Source organism: Carettochelys insculpta, chromosome 24 (assembly GCF_033958435.1).
Source record: "Carettochelys insculpta isolate YL-2023 chromosome 24, ASM3395843v1, whole genome shotgun sequence".
Lineage (NCBI taxonomy): Eukaryota > Metazoa > Chordata > Testudines > Carettochelyidae > Carettochelys > Carettochelys insculpta.
This window is the reverse complement of record NC_134160.1, coordinates 9,939,192-9,962,892: the sequence shown is the minus strand read 5'-3', so window position 1 is coordinate 9,962,892 and position 23,701 is coordinate 9,939,192. Positions and strand designations below refer to the sequence as shown.

General features: G+C 46.9%; 1 protein-coding gene across 1 annotated transcript in view; it reads right to left on the bottom strand.

Annotated features, from left to right (window-relative positions):
• Nucleotides 1-2,225: 2,225 nt before the first annotated feature.
• The window catches only part of RPS6KA1 (ribosomal protein S6 kinase A1), an 80,780-nt gene continuing 59,304 nt past the window's right edge, over nucleotides 2,226-23,701 (bottom strand). The window contains exons 4-23 of the mRNA XM_074976204.1: nucleotides 22,631-22,747; nucleotides 20,756-20,837; nucleotides 20,356-20,436; nucleotides 18,860-18,939; nucleotides 18,140-18,246; nucleotides 15,987-16,024; nucleotides 15,723-15,865; nucleotides 14,952-15,022; nucleotides 13,680-13,768; nucleotides 13,085-13,149; nucleotides 11,420-11,522; nucleotides 10,947-11,074; nucleotides 9,115-9,240; nucleotides 8,523-8,612; nucleotides 6,539-6,697; nucleotides 6,157-6,318; nucleotides 5,271-5,347; nucleotides 4,975-5,092; nucleotides 4,097-4,234; nucleotides 2,226-3,287 (exon numbers count right to left, since the gene is read on the bottom strand). Of these exons, the coding sequence (XP_074832305.1) occupies nucleotides 3,165-3,287; nucleotides 4,097-4,234; nucleotides 4,975-5,092; nucleotides 5,271-5,347; nucleotides 6,157-6,318; nucleotides 6,539-6,697; nucleotides 8,523-8,612; nucleotides 9,115-9,240; nucleotides 10,947-11,074; nucleotides 11,420-11,522; nucleotides 13,085-13,149; nucleotides 13,680-13,768; nucleotides 14,952-15,022; nucleotides 15,723-15,865; nucleotides 15,987-16,024; nucleotides 18,140-18,246; nucleotides 18,860-18,939; nucleotides 20,356-20,436; nucleotides 20,756-20,837; nucleotides 22,631-22,747 (2,097 nt within the window). The 3' untranslated portion in view covers nucleotides 2,226-3,164. The remainder of the gene's footprint in view (nucleotides 3,288-4,096; nucleotides 4,235-4,974; nucleotides 5,093-5,270; nucleotides 5,348-6,156; nucleotides 6,319-6,538; nucleotides 6,698-8,522; nucleotides 8,613-9,114; nucleotides 9,241-10,946; nucleotides 11,075-11,419; nucleotides 11,523-13,084; nucleotides 13,150-13,679; nucleotides 13,769-14,951; nucleotides 15,023-15,722; nucleotides 15,866-15,986; nucleotides 16,025-18,139; nucleotides 18,247-18,859; nucleotides 18,940-20,355; nucleotides 20,437-20,755; nucleotides 20,838-22,630; nucleotides 22,748-23,701) is intronic.

Sequence of the window (23,701 nt, the reverse complement as noted above, 5' to 3'; positions counted from 1 at the left end):
AGAGATTGATTTTGTGCATCTTTACCAGATGCATAAAATCAAACTCCAGATCTCTCAGTAAGTAAAGACATACCCTAACTGCCAGGGACAATGGGCATGGGGAGTCAGGGTCGTGTGCCCCCCCGACTTCGAGGAGAGGGAAGGGCCAAGGGGATCTTTTGTCCATGATGCCTGGCTGCTGCACTCTCCTAGGCAACCTGTGGCTGTGCTGTCTGGGAGAGGAGAAATTGCTCTGTGCAGGGTCAAAGCCTGCCATTTGGTAATGGGACAGGGAAGGGAATGGGGTGGTGCAGCAGCATTCTCTGGAGTCCCAGGCAGCCTCTGGACATGCTGGGATTCTGCTTCCTGCTGGTGCAGCACAGCCAGCCAGACATTCCCCCACCCTAGATAACGGGAGAGGAAGTGAAGGGATGGGGACAGCGTATGGGCCGCGAGCAAGGGATAGCCTGGGGAGGAGTCACATAGAGGTGGGGTTGGTACCTCCTTTTGTCCTTCTTCACTAGTCACCTTTGCTTACTCCAGATTAATTGCTCCGCTTTCAACTTGCAAAGCATGGGGGAATTAAAATGACAAAATAATGGTATTAATAGCAGAATAGTTATCTGCTATTAACTATGCTGGTCACTTTCCCCATGTAAATATGCCCTAACAGATACACGTGTGCTGCAGGGAACAGCAAGTGGACATCTCAACAGCAAGGCTTCGGAATAGATGGCAAGCATGAGGGGCTACATGCAGAGTAACTGAAGGTGAAAAAAGACAACTCTGCTGTTGTATTGTTGCAAGGAAAGGAACATGTGAAATTGGAGGGCTTGCATTAGAGTCTGCTCGGGCAAACCAAGGAAAAAATGGCACTTTGCTCAACTCCCAGGAGTATCTAACAGCCGAGATTCACTCAGCAAAGAGACTTGCTCAGTTCACTCCTGGAAGACATCCTTGTAACATCCTCAGCTTCTCCCACTGAAGAGCCACACATACACAAATAGGGAGGGAACCCTGGAAAAAAAAGGCAGCTAAGAAACCTTATCTCAAAACCATCACATCGAGGGGTTCAGAAGGACTCAAAAAGTTAAACAAGGTTAGAAAGAGTCTCTGAGGGCTGATTTCTATTACATTTGTGATATTTAGGTTCCTGTAAATAAGTTTCTCCTCTGCAGGCCAGATTCTGCCATGCTTAATGATGATTAATGCCTTACTCCAGTGGTTTTCAACTAGTGTGCCATGGCACACTGGTGGGCCATGAGAACTATCCAAGTGTGCCCTGAAATTCTGTCAATTTGCCCTCACTGGCTCTTTGCAGGAGAGGGGAGGAATTGAAGACCCAGCATTAGCTGGAGCTCCAGCAGCAAGGGTGCCCAAGTCCCAGCTGGTGCAGGGTTTGTCAATTCACCCTCGCCCCTTCTGTGGTGGCTCTTTTCACAGCCACTGGGAGGGAAAATGCTGACCCCTGCAAGACCTGTCAGGCAGCAGCTGAAATGCTACTTCCCAGCCTGAATGAGCTCATGGGGAGCCTGCCTCCACTCCATGCTGTAGCCAGGGGGATGGAGGAAAGGCCAGAGCCTGTTGGAGTTGGGATGTAGTTTAAATGCCACGTCCTGGTTCCAACAGGCTTGCAGGGAGGGGAGCCCGCTTTCTGTGGTGCTCATTTACTCAACATCCCTAGCATGGCGTTGAGCAGATTTTAAAAAAAGTGTCCATGCTTGATGTCGAAGACGATGTATTCTGTGGTCGATTTGAAACATTAATGCATTTGATCCTTTTTTTTAGCTTGCTGTATGCACTACTGTGTTGCAGACCTCTCCAGTAAGATGGTAACCATAGTAAATGTAAGTAAATGTGACATATATGAGCAACTGATTCAGCTGAAAAAGGTAGGCGTGCTGTGGAATTGTTTGTCTCATTCAAGTGTGCTGTGTTACTGAAAAGGTTGGGAACCACTTGCCTTATTCCACAATTAATTCTAATGAATTCACTTACAGAGCAAGTTCTAAACTTGAGTGAAGATGGCACAATATAGCTGTTAGCAGTACTGAGTTCCCTTTCACTGAGACATTTGAGGAGAAGAGATACACTTCTCCACACAGCTCTTCATCTGTAGATTTCAAAATGCTTTATGAAAAAGCATGCTAGTATCACCAACATTTTAACGACAGCAGGAGTGACAAGCATAGCTTATTTGGTAGCTAAAGGGATGGGTGAACATTCAGTCAGTAAAATAACTTCAACGGAATGACATGTTTATTATAAAGTTCAGACACAAACCCTGAGTTACCAGCCATAGAACAGAATTAAATTTAAAAAAATTCATTTTGCATGATGGATTCCTGGATGGTGCTAAGTGAAACAGAAATTAAAAAAGAGAGAGAGAAACCACAGCCAACCCAGAAAGACTTAACTTGACTACAGAGAATATATTTTCCCTACCAGCACCTGTTCATCTGACAGAATCCTGAATGAATGATGGAGGAATGGTACAAAGCCTGCAGGTATCTGGGACTGTTTAACACCCAAGTGGGTGCTTAAAATGGCTTATGCACTCTTACTGCAGCCATGTGGGCTTATGGGGGGAAACCAAAACATACAGAATGAAACTGAATAGGTTTTTACGAGCTGTACACAAAAAAGGAGCGAAAAAGTTGATATCAACAGTTTCTCTGCCAGGTGGTTCTGGAAAGAATGGCTACTAGTTTGACATGGGGGAGGGTACAAAAACTTTTGAGGTGGGGAAGATAAGACTTCTAGCTGCACCAGCCCGAACCCCAAAGCGGATGTGAAAGGTGATGTGTCTAGAACCAAAGCCTGGTCCTTCAGAGGAAAAGACAAATCAGATCTGCTCTTTAGCGACGTCATCAGAGATTATACATTCTAGTTCTCATATACACAAATGGATCTCTTTAAAAATTGTATCAATTTACACTTTTTAAAAAAAGGTTTTACAGTGAACTTCCATCAGGACAGATGAGTCCACAAGGAGAAGAGCTAGTCTTTCAGAAGTACAAAGGCACTTGGCCTTGACATGGTTTCGAGGAACAGCCTGCAAATGGACTTCCCTTCATGAGTCGTTTTGTTGCCTGTTTTCCTGCTTCCCGTCTTTCGGCAGCTTGTGCAACGTCGGCAGGGGGACAGCACTGCACGGTGGTCTTGTGGACTGCCCACGGTCGCCCCTACAGTGAGGTGGAAGGGAGCTTCTTCACCCGCCTCTGTGCCAGAATGGATGACTCAATGGGTTTGAGCTGTGGGCTTGGCTTGGAGCTGTTTAACGCAGAGTATGTTGCAGCCATGGCTCCCTTGCAGAAAAAGAATGAAAAAGGGTCATTGAAGCACCACAGGACTGCAACTACACAAACTAGCTGGAAGGGAGAAATATGTTTGTACCCTACTGAAAGTTACTTCATCGCAGACTGGTCAGCATCGAAGACACTCTTTTTAAAAGAAAGGTATCAGAAGCTTTCCTGTAGCCCGCAGGAGCTAGTTTCTGCCTTGTGCTTATTAAATATTCCCCTTCCACTGCAACTTCCCTCAAATTGTCCCTTTGCCCTGGCAACAGGTCCAGACAACTCTACGTCCCATGCCTTGAGCATTTCTCTCCATCATTTGTGAGCAACCTGAGGCCCGTGGTCCGCATGCGGCCCCTCAGGGTTCTAGGAGACGTTTTGTTTACCTTTGTCCATGTGCAAGGTTACTAAATTCTGCTGGCTTCTGTCCACATAGTTTTTTTCCTACTGGTATTACTGAAATGACATGCACATAATAAAGTCCAGGGCATGCGAAAAGAGGTACACGCTGACTGCACACCGTATTGACCATGACAGCCATGCGCTTGCTCTGCAGCCAATCAAAGTACTGCTACAGGTCAATTGGAACACCCTGAAAATTCTAGGTACCTACGCACAGTTAGCAAGTCTACCCTATCGTGGAAGAATGTCTTTGTTATGACAATCTTGGGGTCCACTGAGATGAAGGCAGGCCACTCACGTGGCCCACTCACTGGGCTAGGTTGCCCACTGCTGCTCTGCATGTTCTCCAGAGATGGTGATGGTGCTTGAGGGCACTGCTGAATGCACCACAGGCCAGACCCAGTCCCCATAAGGCGTACCTTTACAAGCTGCACATCCTGGTGCCTCAGCTGGCTCTGGGGCAAGCTATCCTTGTGTGTGATCCAGGGATGCTGCAGGACTTGTTTAGCCGTCAGGCGCTGGTGAGGATCAACATGGAGCATCTTGGATACTAAACCCTGGAGCAAGTGTTCAGAAAATTAGGCTTCAGAAGGTTGGTACGAACCCATCTGAGAGGGGTTCTTTCCACTCCCATGCCAGAGTAGGATGTTTGATTTCTTAGAGAATAGTAGCAATCTGCCTGGACTCGGGAGATGCGGCAAAGCTCCAATGGCCATAGATGGGCCACTACAGCACTGTTTCTCAACCTCTTTTTTATAAAGTACCCCCCTCCCCCACAGCACCCACAGTTTTCAGACACACAAAACTTTTTTCTACCATTGCAACACATTTGTTTAAACAACTGAATTGTAACGGGTTGGCTGGAAGAAACTGCCTGTAGGCAATGAACTTGCCACTGTACTTATGACTGTGCAAAAAGGATAAATAAAAAAACATAAAATAAGTCCAATTTTTTTATTCATAAAAAAGATTGAGAAACACTGAGTTAATGTACCCTCTGGGTGAGCTCTGCAGTCCCCAAGGGTACACATACCCCTGGCTGAGAACCACTGCACTAGAGCTTGGTACTGCATGCCAACAGTAACTGCAAGAGATGAAGGCACAGGGTATAAACACTCTGATGAGGCACCACTGCCCCATTTTTGGAGGAAAATGTGCATGAGAGATGGGAGTTACTGAGACCACATTGCCTAGGAAGAATAAGTGAAAGCTATAGCTAGGTTTCTTTTAAAAGGGGGCATAGCAGCTGTCCACGATTGACCTGCGCTACAGACTTAATTCAGGCACCAGATCTTACCTTGGCTGCCTCAGAAACCGTGTCCCAGTTTCCCCCTTTGAGAGTAAACTTCCCTCCACCTATTCGGGTCAGGATGTCCTCTGGGGTGTCACTGGGCCCATTTGCAAAAGGAGTGTATCTGAAAAACAGGAAGTTTGTAGCTTCCTCTTCTATCCGATCAGAACCCGTATCAGAGTGAAGGACAGCTAATCAGGGCAACACGGCCTTTGCAGCAGGACATGCCCGCTAGCAATATACCCACAGGCAGCTGTCTGTGTGCTTAACATGTCCCTACAAAAAGAGCAGTGGGTACTTACCCTGCCAGCATTGTATAGAGGAGTATCCCTAAACTCCAGATGTCACATCCCTCATCGTAGCCTTGACGTTTTAGTACCTGTGCAAAATAAGCCAAAGGAAAGACAATTCTGCAAGCATGTTACAAGGATGTCATCCCAGGCATGTCATGAAAAAGAACGAGGTGCTAACAGATTTACACTCCGCATATTAATTCTACAGAGTATCCAGTTCTAGCACCTAGATATACTCATTACATTAATAGGCCCAGTTCACAGGCTTTTTATAGCCCCTTAAATGAAGGGCCTGTCTGCAAGCCACTGACCCGCACAGGTCTGAGAATGGAGGGTCACTGTTGCTACAGCTGCACCAATACAGCAGGTCTGTTGAGGAACCCACAGACAAGCTCAGATGAAAGGAGAGAAAAGTAAACTGGGGACAAACTTCAAGGCTAGGAAAGGGATTAAGAAAACACCAGCTAATGCTACCAACCACCACCTAGATAGTAAAGCTCTGCTTCTTTTTCTTATGAATGAAGCTGTTGTAAGTAGGACTATTAGTGACTTTAAAAAGCATCACCGGCACTCAGACTGTACATAGAGGTCAAAAGGGGAAATTCTGACACTCCGCCTTGGAAAGGTTGCTGACCCCTGCAACAGAAAGGAGAGTAGGAAGAAAAAGAAGCAGGGAGGGTAGTGAAATTTAGTCCCAGAACTGGCTTGCATTAGGTCAGTACTGGGAGAGTATTTCCACTTTTATCCACATCCACAAGCAGGCTATGCTGTCAGAGGACGCGAGAGCTAGCCCTAGCCAACATTTCAGCAAGTAATTAACATTGGCAGAGAACTACAGCCTGATAGAGGACACTAAGAGCACCAGAGGGAGAGTTTCAGCTTAGCAGCAGTTTACCTCAGGAGCCACAAAGTTTGCAGTGTAGCAAGGAGTCATGAGAAGGCCATTCTCAGCCCTCAGCTGCTTGGCAAAGCCAAAGTCACAAATGCGAATGCTCTCTGGGTTTCCAGACTCATCCACGTAGAGAATGTTGCTGGGTTTCAAGTCTCTATGAACCACCTGTCAAGTAAAGAGCAGGGGCTGTGGTCACATTCTTCTACCAATTGCACTCAAGTCTGCAGGTGAAGCAAATGGCACAGGCTGGGATTCCACGCCTGGCCTCCCTCAAGACTGAAACGTATCCTTCACAGGCAGCTACTTCCCACAGAAGTACGCACAGGAGAGTACCCCTGGGACCACCTGCTTCCCACTTGGTGGCATCTCAGCCTCCCATGCTCACCCCTTGAGAATGCAGATACTCCACAGTTTTACAGATCGTGTGCAGCACAGAACTGGCCTCTCTCTCAGAGAAATACTTCTGCCTGAGGATCCTGTCCAACAGCTCCCCTCCTCTCATTAGTTCAGTCACCAGGTAAACATGCTTCCCATCATCATACACCTGCCAAAGCACATATGTGGGGGTTAGTTCCTAAAACAATGATGGCTTTCTCTCTCACCCATGTCCGTCCGTCCTGGAGATAGGGCAGAACTGCCTATAGCTACATATCCTACAGCTGTAGAAAAGACCTTTCCTGCACATATTGTGGCTGTTTAATCTCATGCAGATCTAGTTGGAGGGAACTTTCACAAGCTCTTTAAAAAAAATGAAGTAGAGCCAAGCTTTGGTTCATGAGTGGGGGGAACTCCTCTCCCTCAGCCTCTTTTGTCAAGCACTGCTGCGATGGGGGGCAGACATGTTGAATTCTGTGTGCACTCTGCTGGGGAATGGACCATAAGGAATGGACCATAGAGCAAAAATGTGCTGCTCACTGCTGAAAAATCTGATGGCATCACAGACCCTGGGCACAGCGTCATAAAATTCCTGTGCACTAAAAAATTCAGAAATACATCAAGGGAAGGTAGCTGAGTTCTGGCGAAACACATTACAGCTTTAGAAAGACAGACACTCTAAAGGTATGTCTTCACTATGTGGAAGATAGACCCGGTCAGGATTGATCTTCTGTGGTTTAATTTCGCGCACCTAGTGGGGATGTGCAAAATCGGATTACATGCGGTTGGCAGTCGACTCCTGTACTCCTCAATATCGTGGGGAATAAGGAAGGTCGATGGAGGAGTTTCTTCTGTTGATCTCCCTCTGTGAGGATGGCCAGGTAAGCTGATTGTAAATAAGTCAATTCTAGATACAGAAATTGTATCTCTACAATGGACTTTTATGTCTAGTGTAGACCTAGCCTAAGCTAGAGGTAGTCTTAGAAACCACAGAGCACATGCAACAGGTTGCTTCCAAAGCAGCCCTTTAATAGTTCTATCACTAGCTCAAAGTGGTTCCCAACCTTTTCCAGACAGGGACCCAAGTTGACAATTCAGGAAGACTTAGTGACCCAAGGCAATTAAAAATAGGGAAGGAGGGAGAGCAGTGCTGTAACTAGCTAATTTTGTGCCTGAGGCAAGAAAACAAGAATGCATCCCCTCGTGTTTATATATTTATAGTAGTTATTTCATAGGAAAAGGGAAATACATTAATAATAACAAGACTACATTTATTATAGTTTATTATTATTGTATTATTATAGTTGATCTGAGTTGTGGTAGGGGAAAGACCCTCATCCCCAAATTATCCTGCCCCTGTCCCCCCACAGCTTAAAGCCCACATTCAGAGTCTGGAGGGGCTTAGGGGAGTCACACTCAGTCTGGGGGTGCTGGGAGGGTCACACTCAGAGGCTGGAGGGGCTGGATGAGTCACATGCAGGGGCTGGGGGGAGATACAAACAAAAAAATGAAAACTGCCAGATCAGCTACATAGAACAGAAGAGGGGCAAAAAGGAGGGAAGGGAGGAGGGGGCAAAAATTACTTATTGCAAGAGTCTATTAAGTGGCTTGCCTTGGATGGCTACGAATATCAAAGGTGGAGAAGCTGTCTTTGTAATGTGTAACTGCTTCTCTATTGATAGCGGTAGCTGCCGGATGTGGCAGTGTTAAGGAGTTGCAAATGGCTTCTTTAAGAGCCAAATGCAGCTCCAAGCTGCTGGTGACTCTTAACAAATGTAATTGCGACTTATGTTTGGGTCTCAACCCATAGGCTGGGAATCCCTGCTCTACAGAAAGCCTCCATCTCCCACAGTACATGCTATGGACCTGACTCTTCTCCAAAACTGTCACCATTTTAGGGTGGGGTACGTGGTCTCAGAAGCCTGAGCCTCTGTAGGCAGGCTTTCAGAGACAACCTTTCTGCATACGTGCCCATTGAACACTGTTACACTCACGTCTTTCAGCGTGATGATGTTTGGGTGCTGCCCATACCGCAGGAGGATCTCTATCTCCTCGGAAGGGTCTCGTCTACTCTTATCAATGACCTGCAGGAGAGAATAGGTAAATGGTAACCAGAACCAGGTTCCTTCTGCAACACAGGTAGCAGAGAGGCAGGACAGAGCTGTGTGAATGGGAAAAACAGAGTGGAGCACTGCAGAACTTAGCTGGGGAGGAGACTCAAATTACTTTTACTCCTCAACTCCTACTGTCTTGGTTTACCAAAGTGACTCACTTTGCTGTCAGATAGACACCCCCAGGATCACATCAGCCTTTCTTCAGACTGAGGGGCACTTGATGGAATCCCTAACACCCAACGTAGGAATGCAATTATTGCAAAGTAACATGCAGTACCAAAATGTCTCTCTCCTAAAAGGAGAATGCCATGTCCCCAGGACCCTGCCAGCCTGGAAATCCAGCCTGGCTTCTTGCATGCTGGCACAGAAAATATTGGCACTTTCCTCAGTTTTATTACCAGATGCTGTTACTAGAGTAAAAGGAAACCTGCAAGTGGGTGTGCGGGTGAGGGAGAGATGGCAGACTGCAAACCTTGACGGCGTACTCCATGTTGGTGGTTTTATGAACACAGCGTTTACACACGGAATAGGAGCCGACGCCGATTGTCTCCTTTACCACGTAGCCATCGTTAAACTGGAGGCTCTTGCCATGAAGCTGCTACAGGGGGACGAATGGAGGAACAAAATAGAAAAGAAAAGTCACTTTGGGGAACACAGTAGTCTCTGTACACCAGCAAAATGGAGGATGGATTGACTGACTGTGGCCTGCTGTGAAAGAAGTGCAAATGCAAATCACATTTCTATAGCACCTTGGTGCCCAGTGTTACAAGCATGAACCACCTACTGAAATGTGGCCGCCTCTAAAGTGAGAGCCACAGCCACATGTAGCCACCTCTTGAGTGAGGGCGGCGTCCTTGGCAAAACAGTTTATCAGACGGAGTAAGCTATGGGAAGAGTCATAAGATTTGCAGCATCTAAGCAAGGCAGAGAGGACTTTGGTTTTTATGGCTCTAATTTTCAAAGGTCCTTAAGAGAATTAGCCCTCTAAAGCTTATCTAATTTAAACAGAACCTGAACGTGTAAGTACCATAAACCGTTTGAAAATCCTAGGCCATCTCATCTGAAAGATCCACCCCCTGGCAAGCCACATCCACTCGACTGACTTTCCTCTGCAGGGTGGAGGTTTGAACTGGCCCCACAGAACATGAATCTTCTGGTCCTGTGTGTAAACGTGTGTGACTGGGTCAAATATTTGAGGTTTTTTTAATCTTGTAGCATGATAAAATCTGATCTCTGGTAATCTCTCCACAGGAGGTTAGGTGGAGAATTTTACCGTGGCCTTCTATGGGCTATGCCTGGTTGCTTGTAATAAGGGAGAAAAGCCAGTTCTTGCTCACCTGACTTTCCTCTTGCTCACATGGGCCGTGTCTACACGTGCACGCTACTTCGAAGTAGCGGCACTAACTTCGAAATAGTGCCCGTCACGGCTACACGTGCCGGGCGCTATTTCGAAGTTAACTTCGACGGTAGGCGGCGAGACGTCGAAGTCGCTAACCCCATGAGGGGATAGGAATAGCGCCCTACTTCGACATTCAACGTCGAAGTAGGGACCGTGTAGTCGTTGCGCGTCCCGCAACTTCGAAATAGCGGGGTCCGCCATGGCGGCCATCAGCTGAGGGGTTGAGAGATGCTCTCTCTCCAGCCCCTGCGGGGCTCTATGGTCACCGTGGGCAGCAGCCCTTAGCCCAGGGCTTCTGGCTGCTGCTGTGGCAGCTGGGGATCCATACCGCAGGCACAGGGTCTGCAACCAGTTGTCGTCTCTGTGGATCTTGTGTTGTTTAGTGCAACTGTGTCTGGGAGGGGCCCTTTAAGGGAGCGGCTTGCTGTTGAGTCCACCCTGTGACCCTGTCTGCAGCTGTGCCTGGCACCCTTATTTCGATGTGTGCTACTTTGGCGTGTAGACGTTCCCTCGCAGCGCCTATTTCGATGTGGTGCCGCGCAACGTCGAAGTTGAACATCGACGTTGCCAGCCCTGGAGGACGTGTAGACGTTGCTCATCGAAATAGCCTATTTTGATGTTGCTACATCGAAATAAGCTATTTCGATGTTGGCTTCACGTGTAGACGTAGCCATCAACTGCCTGGCTCAGCCACTGAACAAATTCAGATCCTTATTTGGAATCCACAGGGGAACCAGTTGGAGTTTTCAAGAGGAAATCCCTCCTTTTCCACAGGAATAACCCTTGCCCTCTGGTTTTAGTCAGACAGCCCCTTATCAGCCCTCAAGGTCCAACCAACATGCACTCGACTTCTGGAGTGATCACTGCAGTTTAAGATAGGCCTTTCCTTGGCCCAGTCCCCTTACCTGTACCACAGAATTCAGAGGTGTCTGGGTGGATTTGACTTTGCCATCCTCCATCAATCCAGTTGCCACGAAACTGAACCCTCGGAAGAGCTGATGGGCCCCTGCACTTGGGGGAATTCCAGGAGAGTCTGGAATAAGCCAAGAAAGAGACCGGTCCTATAGCAGCCTGTCAATAGCTGATAATTTAACCCTCACTCAGAATTAGGGCTACCCCCTGTTCTCGCCACTACTCCATGTTATACCACAGCCAACTAGATCATTTACCCATGAAAGCTCCCTGCAAATTTACTTCTGTACCACCCACTCCTTATCAAGAGCTGTAACCTTCTGAAGTCAGTGTTCCTCATTTACAGTAAGGACAGACCTAGTCATGCTGGCTTAGGAGTCAGTATAATACCTCACCCCAGAGCCTCGTTTGTATATAGCCAGAGCATCCTGCACCAGTCTCTTATTTGCTGGAGGTGCAGACAAACCTTTTGGCGTACGAGACGTGAACTCCGTGTCAAAGTAAAAGGTGTCGTCTGGTTGGGCCACTGCAGGTTTGAAAGGTGGTTTGATCTCCCGGCGATATAGCTTCTGCAAAGCAAAATGCCAAGGACGCTGTTCAACAGGCAGTCCTGGACAGGTATATGTCCCAGTTGGTAGACATTCCCAAATACTCTTAAGGAGATGGATTTACCGGGAGTGAGAAGCCATGAGGAGAAAACTTTACAAGCCAGAAACTGCTTGGTAGCCTAGTCACTAACCATAGCTCCATCAGAGTTAAAATGTCTCACTGAGAGGACCTTCCATGGAGCTGTTAAGTCACTTCTGTGGCAGGAGCTTGCAGTATCTCTCCTTCCCAGGCATGGGTTACCCAAGAGCCAAGAAACCTTCTATCTCCAGCTGGCTTTCGAGCAGCCTATTCATGAAGTAGTTTATACCACTTGAGTCTGCTGTGTCTTTCCTGCCACTCTGGCATCAGATATGGGGCCTGAAAACAACATTTGGGAACAGCCACAGGAATTCCTGGCAAGGTGGGTTTTTTTCCCTCTCTGCAGCCTTTTTGAATTGCTACTTGAAGACGATTTGAGAAGAACCCTATACCAATATCACAGACGATCTTTTCTAAAGCCTTTCTATATCTTCTGCAGCCTCCTTCACCACAGTATCCAAATGTCTCAAGCACTAACAGACCAGCCCTCAGAAGTCCTTTGCAAGGTACAGGAGTGCAGACGGGCAACAGTTGCCAAGAGATCACATGACTGTCTCAGAGTTACACAAGAAGCCATTAATTTCCTGAGTTCCAGTCTTAATCACCAAACCACCCCAGCAGAGGCGACTAGTGCGGGGATTCCTGTGGGGGAGGGGCACCAGCCATGTGCCCCCACCCCGCCCATGCTCCACCATGCCCCATCCTCTCCCTCTGCTCCACCCTGCCTCTTCCTGCAGAAGCGCTGTGCTGCTTGAGGTGGGTGCAGGGGCAGTCCTCTCCCCCCAGAGCAGTGTGGGAAGGAAGCTTGCTCAGCTCTTGAGCCATACCACCATGGGGGAGAGGCAGGAGCACCCTCCGCACCCACTGGAAATAGTGCGGCACTGATAATGAGTGTGGGGGAGGGGACAAAGAAGGGGTGCGAATGTACCCCTGTGTATTCCTCTGTGTTGCATCTGGATACTGGCCCAATCAGTTCAGCTAGATATTGTTCTATTCAATGTATGTCTTTCTAAGTGTAGATGAACTCCTTCCAAAGATCCCTGTCCTTCAAGAACATTTTCCAATACTTCTGAGGCCTTCCCTCTCATGCTAAGTCCTCAGTTAGCTTCCACGTCCTTCCACTTCTGGAGAGACCGTTAATGATCTCATGTTGACCTGACTTCAAACTTGGAGGGTATTTACTAGACAAACAATTCTTGTTTGGTTTCCTACTTTAGCAGTCCACGTGACTCCTGCCCCTTGCGTGTGAACACTGTTTTGGGGAAGGACTCAGAGATGCAGGGTGACTCTGGTCACAGCTCTTTGACTGCAAACCACTCTATAAGCATCCGTATTATTGCAGAGTTTAGTCAGTCAAGTGACTCGTAACTCTTCCTTCCATTGGTATGCAAGCTTGAGAGCACAGAAAAACCAACATCTAAGCAAAGACAACTTAAGTGCTCACATTCCAGTCAATAGTAGAGTAGAAAGGGTGACGCTTTATCTCTTCTGCCCCATCCGTGCCAGAACCTGGAAGACAGACACCATTCTGGATTTAGTGCTAAATACGCATTCCGCTCTGAGGCTTGGTCTACACTAGGCAGTTAAGTCGACTGAAGATACGCAATTCTAGTTACCGCAACTGCACAGCTAGAATCAACTTATCTGCAATCGACTTACCTGGCTGCCTTCACTAAGGAAGGCTGATGGGAGAGTTACTTCTGTTGACCTCCCTTAGTCTTCGTGATAGCAGGGACTACACAGATCGACTGCTGATCCCTGGTAGGTTGATTTCATGCATTTCCACCAAGTGCACAAAACTGAACCCTGGAAGATCGATCCTGAGCGGGTCAATCTTCCAGGTAATGTAGACAAAGTCTCTATGAAATAAGCAAGGCTATAATCCACCATGCAATGTGACTAGGTAATAGCAAGAGCCAAGCTGTGCTGAAACGTGCCGGAGAACCCAGCCAAAATCCAAATGCATTTGACCCACTTGCCCAACAGCAGCCAAGATAGTTTTTGAAGCACAAGGTGAGCTGTAGCACCGGACGTCTCACCTATTCTGTTGGCTGGATTCCTTTTAAAAAGGGCCCGGAGGAGACTTTGTGCTTCAGAGCTCAAGAACTGAGGCATGCCCAGCTTTGCTCTAGAAAGAAAAAAAATTGTGCCATCAACAACGAGTACGTAAAACAAACCAACAGGCGCTGACTGTGGCTCCTCTTCCACCTAGTATCCAATGTTTTTTCTTGAAGCTTGTGAGATAAAATACTAAGTGATGAACTGACTCTAACACTGGGTCCTTTGTAAGTCTGTTTATATAAATACTTGCAAATTAATGCCCTTAAAATATTATAAACACCTGGGATGCAACATTCCTGACATCTTAGAGTCGGGGGGACTAGATAGTAAGTATGAAAAGAATCAGGACAGAGGGGGGTAAGTAATAAGCATCTGTATTAGGCCAGGTACACTCCAGATCTTAAAGTCGATTGTAGACATGCAATTGCAGCTACGGCAATTGCGTAACTGGAATTGACTTATCTACAATTGACTTACCTGGTCATCCTCACAGAGGGAGGTCAATGGGAGAAACTCTCACGTCGACCTCCCTTACTCCTTGCGTTATTGAGGAGTAGAGGGGTTGACTGTCCAGCCCCAATAGTTTGATTTTGCATGTCTCTATCAGGCATGTGAAATCGAACCCCGGAAGATTGACCCTGACCAGGTTGATATTCCAGGTAGTGAAGATAAATCCTGAGTCCAGGGGTCAGCAACCAAAAGAGCAAGAAGAGCCTTTTTTTTTTTTTTTTTTTTCCAAATTTGATAAAAAACTCAGGAATTCAAGAGCTGCAATGCATGTGACCACAAGATGGTCTTTAATAAATAACGTCAAACCATACTTTTTGTAACCCATATTTTATGAACAGCACACACATACATATCCTATAATGCACTGCACATATTAAAGGGGGAGTTATCCAATGTTTATTGTCATCATCGGATCGATGGACTACCATTATCCAATGTTTCCAGATCACATATAGTTCGCTATTTAGATATGAGTTGTTCATTGTTGGGCTTTCAGATGTTCACCAAAATATCAAAAATAATCAGGAGGGGTTTTTTTTGTTTTTTTTTAAACTTTGTAATTATAGCATCAGAAGCCACAAAGAAGTCCTTAAAGAGCTGCAGGTTGCAGAGCCCTGCTTTAGACAAAGTCTTGTATATTGGGACTGTCCCTATACCATCAAGACATATGGCCACCCTATCTTAGAAGGAGACCAGCAAGTTTTGCCCCTGTAGAGACACTGAGGAATAACACCTCTTACTTGAGAATGAACGTCATTGTCTCCTTACGGTCTTTTCCCTGGAACGGCAGGGAGCCAGTGAGCATCTCAAACTGTAAAGAAAAGCAAGACAGAAAATTAAACTATTGAGTGTCAAGAATCAGAGGCGTAGCCATGTTAGTCTGTATCTGCAAAAAACAATGAGAAGTACTGTGACTCCTTCCAGACTAACAGATTTATTGGAGCATAAGTTTTCGTGGGCAAAGACCAGCTTTGTTAGTCTATAAGGTACCACAGGACTTCTCGTTGATTGAGTGAGAACTTATAGGAGCATCAGGTCCTAGAATACTGAACCTTAGTATGATTAATGGTCATTTATCCAGTCTTTTGCAGAAAACCTTAGAGCTGAAAGGGCCATAGATTGAGTGACCACCAGATGGCAGTACTAGAAACTAGTATCAATTCCAACCTGATACAAAAGTATCTTAACAGAAAACTTAAGATGTCTTTATGAGACAAAATACAAACGGCTTGAAAGTATGTCAGAAACAAACAGTCTGAATTCTACGTGGAAGAGCTATGACTGTCGTTGATTGCTGTGAAATTCATTTCACTTCACTACTGATCAGCTTTGGGCACACTAATTTACATGGGAGTTTGAAAAGGTTGGTGTGATTCTAAGATCTTTCCCTGTTCAACAGATCTCTGTTAGAGATACAGCGTGATGCACAGATATTGCACAATCTCTGCAGAGCTACCATGTTAAGAGCCTCCAGAAAATTAGGCTTTAAATGAGCTAGTTAGATAACGTACCATTAATACCCCATACGACCACCAGTCAGCGCTGTGGGTGTGGCCCTGACGATTCACAACTTCTGGCGCCATATATTCCACTGTCCCACAGAAGGAATATGCTTTCTTCTCATGGTCAATGGCTTCTTTGCTCAAACCAAAATCTATGCAAGAGAAAAGCTGTGAACATATGCTGCTCGCTTTCTGCAAACACAGCACAGGCACACAAAAATGTATCTTGAGTTCCAAGTCTGCCCTAAGTCAACATTTTTGGAGTCACCTTACCTGTGAGTTTGATGTGCCCTTCTTCATCCAAGAGGATGCTGTGACAGGGAGGCAAGAGAAAGGCATGTAAGTGCCAGTGATCGTTACTGTAATGTATAGATATTAAAAAGGAAGCTGAAGGAGAACCAACAATTATTTCTGCTCTTGAAAAGCTAGTTACAAACTTTAAGAACCCTGGGAACAGACCTGAACTCCATCACTTTCAGCCCCAATGGGTTAAGTCCTCTTATCAACATGCAGGATGCAGACACAGAATGACCCCATTTTCCTCCAGCCATTTACGCTCTCTCTCCCAACAGGGATGCTTTGTGCAAGGACTCCGTTATTTGCATGACTGTAGCACTCGGGTGGTGGGGACCGGCGCTGCCCACGCTCTGCTGTGGACTGTGTTGCAGCACCCGCAGGCTCCCTGGAGCTCTGGGGACTGCAAAGGCTGCAGCCATGCTGGCTGCCCAGAGCTCCAGGGCCAGGGGAGGCTGCAGCCATGCTGCTCACTCAGAGCTCCACAGCTGTGCTATCCCAGGCTGATGGCCCACAGCCCCATTCTGTGTGTGCTGTGGGGAGGGGTAGACTGGGCAGTGGCCATGGTGCGGGTCAGAGCCTCAGGCAGGAAATGGGTCCTTGGGCAGGGGGGCATGGCTGACAGTTCTTGCCCTGGGGTCATGCACCGCCCATGCTGTAGTGCCTTGGAACCAGAGGTGGAAAAAGGACCCCAAAAGTGACTTGTGTAAAAGTGAAGCTGTGTGTGTGTGTGTGTGCGCACGCGCGTGCACGAATGTACACTTAAGTACAAGTCACCGGTGTCCCTCTGGAAAACTACTTGAGTAAAGGCACACGCACATCTCACCTTTAGTTTACTCAAGTACCCCAAAGTGAAAGAAGCTACACTTCTACTCAAGTCAAAAAGCAGTCAAGTAGCACTTTAGCAAAATAATTTATTAGGTGAGCTTTCGTGGGACAGACCCACTTCTTCAGACCGTAGCCAGACCAGAACAGACTCAATATTTAAGGCATAGAGAACCAAAAACAGTAATCAAGGAGGACAAATCAGAAAAAAATGATCAAGGTGAGCAAATCAGAGAGTGGAGGGGTGGCAGGGGAAGGTCAAGAATTAGATTAAGCCAAGTATGCAGATGAGCCCTGAGAGTGACTCAGAAAAGTAACGTTTGGGGTACCTTTTCCACTGCAGCTTGGAACCCCAGCCCCAGATAGGAACCCACAGTGCTAGGCCTTGTACAAGTACAGAACAGAAGACATTCCCGTCCTAAAGGAGGTTATAATTTAAGCTCAAGTGACAACAGATGGACAGACAGACAAGACTCCAAGGACTCAATAAGACAGCACTGGTCAGCACGCGATAGGCCGCTGCCTCAGCTCACTCGTAGCCAAACTATGTTAAGCAACACAGCTTAGGGAAGCCAAAGACCTTCTGCTCTTCCTTTGATGGATCTATGAGGGGGCTGATGCCCCAGCCTTTGTCCTCTTTGGAGAACCCTTTTATTTGCCAAGCAAGCCAGTATTTTAGTCAGCTAGAATACAGAATTGGAGTCCTTGGGTCAGCAAGAAAAAGCAAAAGCTTAGGAAGGAATCTGGCCTGTTGTTGGCAGAAATAACTACCCTAATATGCCACACTCTCCTGGAATCCATCCTGGTTTGTCTGTCTCTCTCTCTCTCTCTGTGTCTGTGTCATCTGCTATGATATGATGCACAAGCATTTGAGCCCAACTTTCAGGTTCCATGTAAACTGGATCCAAAACATTTCCCATGCAAGGACTATTCAGTTGCACTAGTGATGTGTATCTCTGCACAGGTTTTGCATAGCCCCTCCCCTGGAGGGCTGTTCATTGCTCACTACATAGCCAACTCCTCCCAGTGTCAGCCAAGAATTACGGACTAACACAAGGTGCTTGCTTAGCTCAGGACAGGACAAGTGGGCCGCTTCTGGTGTTCCCAGCCTGATTACTTAGGAAGGCAAGAACAAAGCTGGGACCTTATTCTCCTCCTCTCTTTCCACACAAAAGGTTTAGCTTCCAGCTACTCACTCATCCAGCCCACGTGCATTTCTCTGCTTAACAGGACACATTGGCATTTGAAGACCACAGGCCTGAGACTAAGCTGCTATCAGAGGCATTGTAGTGCTCTTCTATACATACTTCTCCGGTTTGAGGTCTCGGTATATGATTCCCAGGCTGTGTAAATGATCAAGCCCCAGAGCCAGCTCAGCTAGGTAGAACTTCACATCTTCCTCAGTGAACATTACCTGCGGGACAGAGACAGACACCTGTCAGAAATCAGCCTCCTAAGAACATACCATGAAGTTGCTGCTCATCCCAACATCGCCAGCCACTTGCTCCCCCTCACCCCTTCAGACTCATGTTTCCTGCTACCCTGACATTAAACAGCACAATTAGAGGTTGCTAAGCAGTGAGCTGAAGTTAATTTAGAACCTTCATTTACAACAGCTATTGTTCTCCAATTATCTTTACCGGTCACTTCAATTTGCAGAGCAGCTTTCCCTCCCTAGCCTCCTTCCTTACCCCCTCTTCCACAGAAGCAAATCAGTTTGGTTAAGCAGCCACATCACTGCAGTACAGAGAAAGGGTGTAACTGGTTCCTCTGTCACTTTACACAGCAAGAGACACAGTAGTTGCTAGTCAAGGTTCACCTCATTTACATAGCCACTGTTTTCTGTTCTGACGAGTTGGAGAACAATGCTGCAAATGCCAGTGCTTCTCTACAATAGGTAGAGCTGAACCAGCCTCCTCAAGAGCAGGAGAGTTTGCAAAGTCTCCATAGGTGGAGGCAGATGCATTAGACACAAAAAAACACGCATGGTGCACAAACTGCACAGCAAGATTCCAAGGCACACTCACCTCCTTGGACAGCCGAGTGAAGAGGTCTCCTCCTCTCAGGAAATCCAAGATGAGATAGAGCTTGCCCTCTGTCTGGAATGCTGAAACATGGACCGGAGCAGGAATCAGTGTCCTGCTCCCGAGTGACCGCTTGGCCATGTCAGATACCACCCCATGCTGGCTGGCGTTAGGCTTCCAGATGCCCCACCTTTCCACTGTGCTCAATATGCTCTATATGTGCTAGCGATGTGAGCTCAATATGCTCACTGTGCTCTATATGGCTAGCGATGGAGTGTCAGAATGAAATCACCTGCAAAGTCAGCACTGGGATGGGATATCACCAAAAACACTGAGGTGATTGAGTAGGTGGTACTCCTCCCTGGAGACTGTTCCCATTCAATGCATGCTGCTGGGACACAGTGACCTAGGGGAACTGCTGATTTTGCAGACAAAAAAAATGAGACCAGCCAACCATTGTAGTGCATAAATTTCCCATGATACCTTTCCTCGGAGTAGGAGTATTACCCTTGGTGACAAATTCTAGCACAAGTAGTTATTCTGCCTTTTTAAATCCCCACTGCCAATCACCAGCTGCCATGCATAATACAGAGCTCAGTTCCCTAGAATCTGCATTGAGAAGGAAGGGTGGTGAATGGACGGCCGGAAAAAGGGGCCCAAGAAGCTGCAGAGAAAAATCAGGCTCTCTCAGAAGTCTCAAGGCCCTGGCCAGCTTTTGAGGCCCCTCACCATAAAATTAACAGCGCGTGAAAATAAAATAAGGCAAAAAAGAAGAGTGAGATATAATATGATTTTTTGTTTGTTTATTTAACAAATGCTTTGCCAGCCTTTGCAGCTCTAAGCTAAGAGAGTGTGTCACATATTGGCCTGTCAGGGATGCGTATAGAAACAAGTTGTGAAACTTATCAGATGCCAAAAATTAAGGAGTGTCTTAATTTGAGGTCCCCTTTGAGCTTGAGGTCAAGGCCAAATGGCCCTCCTGGCCCTCCCCCAGTAGCCTCTGGGGGAAAAGGCAAAACTGAGCTGTAAAAGGGGAGATTCAGTTGTGTCTATTATTTCTGCTCGTCTGTGCTTCAAGAAAACTGCACAGAACACATAACACTCCTGCTTTTCTCTTGAGCTGTTCTAGTTTCCTATTCAATGACCAGGCAAAGCATCGGACCAAGATCCTATCAAAGGAAGAGTTTGTTTTTAAGAGGACTGTGCTTAGAAAGACAGCAGGGTAATTGAGCAAGTAAGAGGAACAAGGCCTCCTCTGACACATAAAAGTCCTCCCATATTACTGCTATTGGCATAACCCTTCCAGACAGCATGTGAGGAAAACGCTCTGAGTATATTCAACAAGGATCAGTCACTGGACGCCTAGGGGAGAGCAGCCCCTGATGAGTGGGCAGTGTACTGCCCCTGCAGCAGTGCATTGTGGGTATTAGAAAATACTCAGAAGTGATGCCCCCCCAAGCTTGGTCATATCTCTGGCCCGCGGCTGGCTCTGTACTCACCATAGTGCAGTTTCACCACAAAGGGATGGTTCACATCAGCTAAAATGTCCCTTTCCATTTTTGTCCTGACACGGTCACGCACTGTGAAGAGAGAGATGCACAGTTCAGACCTTTCAGAACGGCACACAGCCCCTGACACCAGCTGCCGGGCTCTACCTGAGACCTCATGACTTCACTAGCTCTCGTCAAACTGTGCCTGAGCTAGATGCTTCCCCATTCCCAGCTCCAGAGTGACAATCCTTCTTGGAGCAGCACTGCTTTGCTCTCTCCCACCTCTGTCAGTCAGCGGTGGGGAGAGATGGATGCATCACTGCAGCAGGGGTGCAGCGTTTGCCCAGCAAGACTTCTCATTCCATTTTGGGAAGGCGGTTGTGGATCAACCCATGGGGAGACCCCTCACCTTTCAAAGTTGCTTTCTTCAGGACCTTCATGGCATAGAGATGGCTGTTGTCCGGTGGGGTGATTTTTCTGACTAAAAAGACCTGCACACACAGGAAGAGAGATCGACTTTGTGATTTGATTTGTCTGGGTACAATTTTACTGCATACAAGCAAACAATGCCCCCTCCTGCACCCTGAGAGACTCCAGAAGAGCAATGAACACTAGGGTCAGCAAGTTCAATGCTTTTAAGTTCTGCAAGCAAAAGCCTACAGGTTTCCAGGGAGGGCCAGTCAGGGTATACCGATGCTTCACCCTTCTTGCTTCTCATCTCCAAAGCAACCTGGCCATTAGCGCACTCCTGTCTCTGCTGCCACCACACCTTTTTTCCTCCTACAATCACAACTGAAAGCAATACCTATGAAGAAAAAAAAATGCCTCTACCCCAGTGGTCTGACAGGGTTAGTCCCGCGTTGGCCCACACCTCTACATTTACCTGCACTTCTCCAGGTATTGAGCAATCACAGCTCTCCCTGGCCACAGAGCACCAGATCACTGTCCCTGGACAATGGGAGCTGTGGGAAGCAGTGTCCCAGTCTGTGCTGCTTCCTGCCTACATTGGCAATCTGCGGCCAACAAAAGCTGTGTTCGTTTGGTGCCTGCAAAGGCGCAGGTAAATATATCATCATCAGCCCACCAGGGACTAACCCTGGCAGGCTGCCGCTTTTTTTTTTTTTTTTTTTTATTACCCATGAGATTCTTGCCAGTACCATGGAATGGGTCACCAGCCTTGGTACCGTGTTCGACTATTTCAGGCTAAGTCTACATTACCCGAAAGATAACCTGCTCAGGATAGCTCTTCTGGGGTTTGATTTCAGGTGCCTGGTGGAGACACACAAAATTGACTTATCAGGGGTCGGCACTCGAACCTGGTGTTTCTCACTATTGGAGGAGTAAGGGAGGTCGATGGGAGAAACCCTCCTATAGACCTTTTCTTAGTGAGGACGGCCACGTAATTAGACTGCAGATAAGTCGATTCTACCTATGCAACTGCCGTATCTAGAATTGCGTATCTGCAATCAACTTACTTTCCTAGTGTAGACCAAGCCTCAGATTCAGGAGTATCCAAGCAGTGACATTAGCACCTCAGGGTACTAGGAGACTTCCTGCTGAAATGTGGATTTGGAAGCAAGACTAACCCCCAGGCACTCATGATTAATGCCATTCCTGGAGCTTCCCCTACTTTCCTCATACGCACCAGTGGCTGGATCTGGACAGCAGAGACACATCTAGCAGGGCAAGGGGGCCTCATTCCTGGGGAGTGGCCACTTCTCTTGACAGCATGAGGAATGGAGCTCAGACACCTGGTAATAGCCTTAGTGACCCGTGGAGATATCCAGGCTACTGAACAATGCAATATGAGCCAGTCTCAAGACTGTATGGCGCAGGCTGTTTTTAGATATAGATTATTTATGGAGAAAACAGGATGAGCAAACAGCTTAGGTATCACTTACTTTCCCCTCCCTAAAGGATTTAAAAAAACCTTATGTTTAAGTGAGTGGACGCCCTTGATAGACACCTGCATACAGGCTAATCTGAAAGGAGGGTTAGGAGGAATGCCAGATGGAATGCCTGTATTTATAAGCGAAGATCTCTCCTTCCACCCTCTTCATTGCCAGAGCGCCCATCAGAGCCCCACAGGCACACCGACTGCAAGAAGGGACCTCAAAGAGCAGACTGCATTGGTTGCAGCACCCACGCTCAGAAGAAACTCAGTCAAGGAATTATTCAAGCCAGGTGGTGGTGGGAATCGTTAGACCAGGTGCATTTCTCCCATCTCTCTACCCCAAAAAGAGATTTCATTGATGTACAAAGACACAGTAAGATGCAAACTCACTTTGCCAAAGGAGCCCTGGCCCAGAACTTTGAGTAGCTCAAACTGCGAAGGATCAGCCTTCTCAGAGCCCTCCTTCACATGATGCGTGATGTTAATTTCTTTCAAAATACCTTCACCCTGAAAGAGAAAACACATGCATGAGGAAGACTAACCTCCTGACTATAGGAAAAGCCTCATCTCTTTAAGTACAACTACAAGGTTTTGGGAACCAGAATTGAGCCCACATCACAAGCTTCTCCTACTTGCCACCCCCACACCAGATCACTAGAAGGACTTCAGCAAGTAGTCTAGCACCTTACAAATACTTCACTTTCTGTTCAGTGTCACTTTCCAGCCATTCAATTAGCCAAAGAACAGAGTTCATTTTCCTTGAACTGCATTTCACAAGAGTTTTGAAAGCAACATTTTTAAAGCACTAGTGGCAATAAATGTTTACACTACTAAAAATCTCATCACACAAACACATGGCATTGTTGTCATACAACAAGGACGTGGCTGGCAAGTCAGACACACAGAACCCCATCTGCTCAACAACTCGAGTATCTCTGTCATAGGAGTCTTGGTGTGTCTTCAGCACATAAGGAGGCTTTTTCACAGCCTTGGCTCTTCTGGGAGGCAGAGAAGCCAACGGCTGTTTCTGACACGTGGTTTATTTAAACACATTCTTTTACTAAGCTACAGAGAAGACGTTTAGAAAACAGTGAAAGGTGGAGAGAAGGTAAGCCACTATCTTCCATCACCCCTTTTCTTCTTCCCCCAGAAGACTAAACCACAGGGCAAGAAAGGACATTAAAAAGACAACCTTTAGCATGTCCCTCTCCATCTTCCAAACAAGATGTCTTGTGGACCTCCCTGCCACGAAACAATGAGGCCAAGAACTTAGCTCAATTAAGAAAACACTACAGGCTGAACCTCTCTAATCCAGAACACTCATCTGGCAACATCCGTAAATCAACATGATTTTAGTTAATCAGATAACCACTTATCATAGGAGTGGCCAAGTTTTTCACGGTCCTATAAAGTTTGTTTCCAGCCAACAGTTGTAGTCTTCAGTGTTCTGTGCTGTTATTT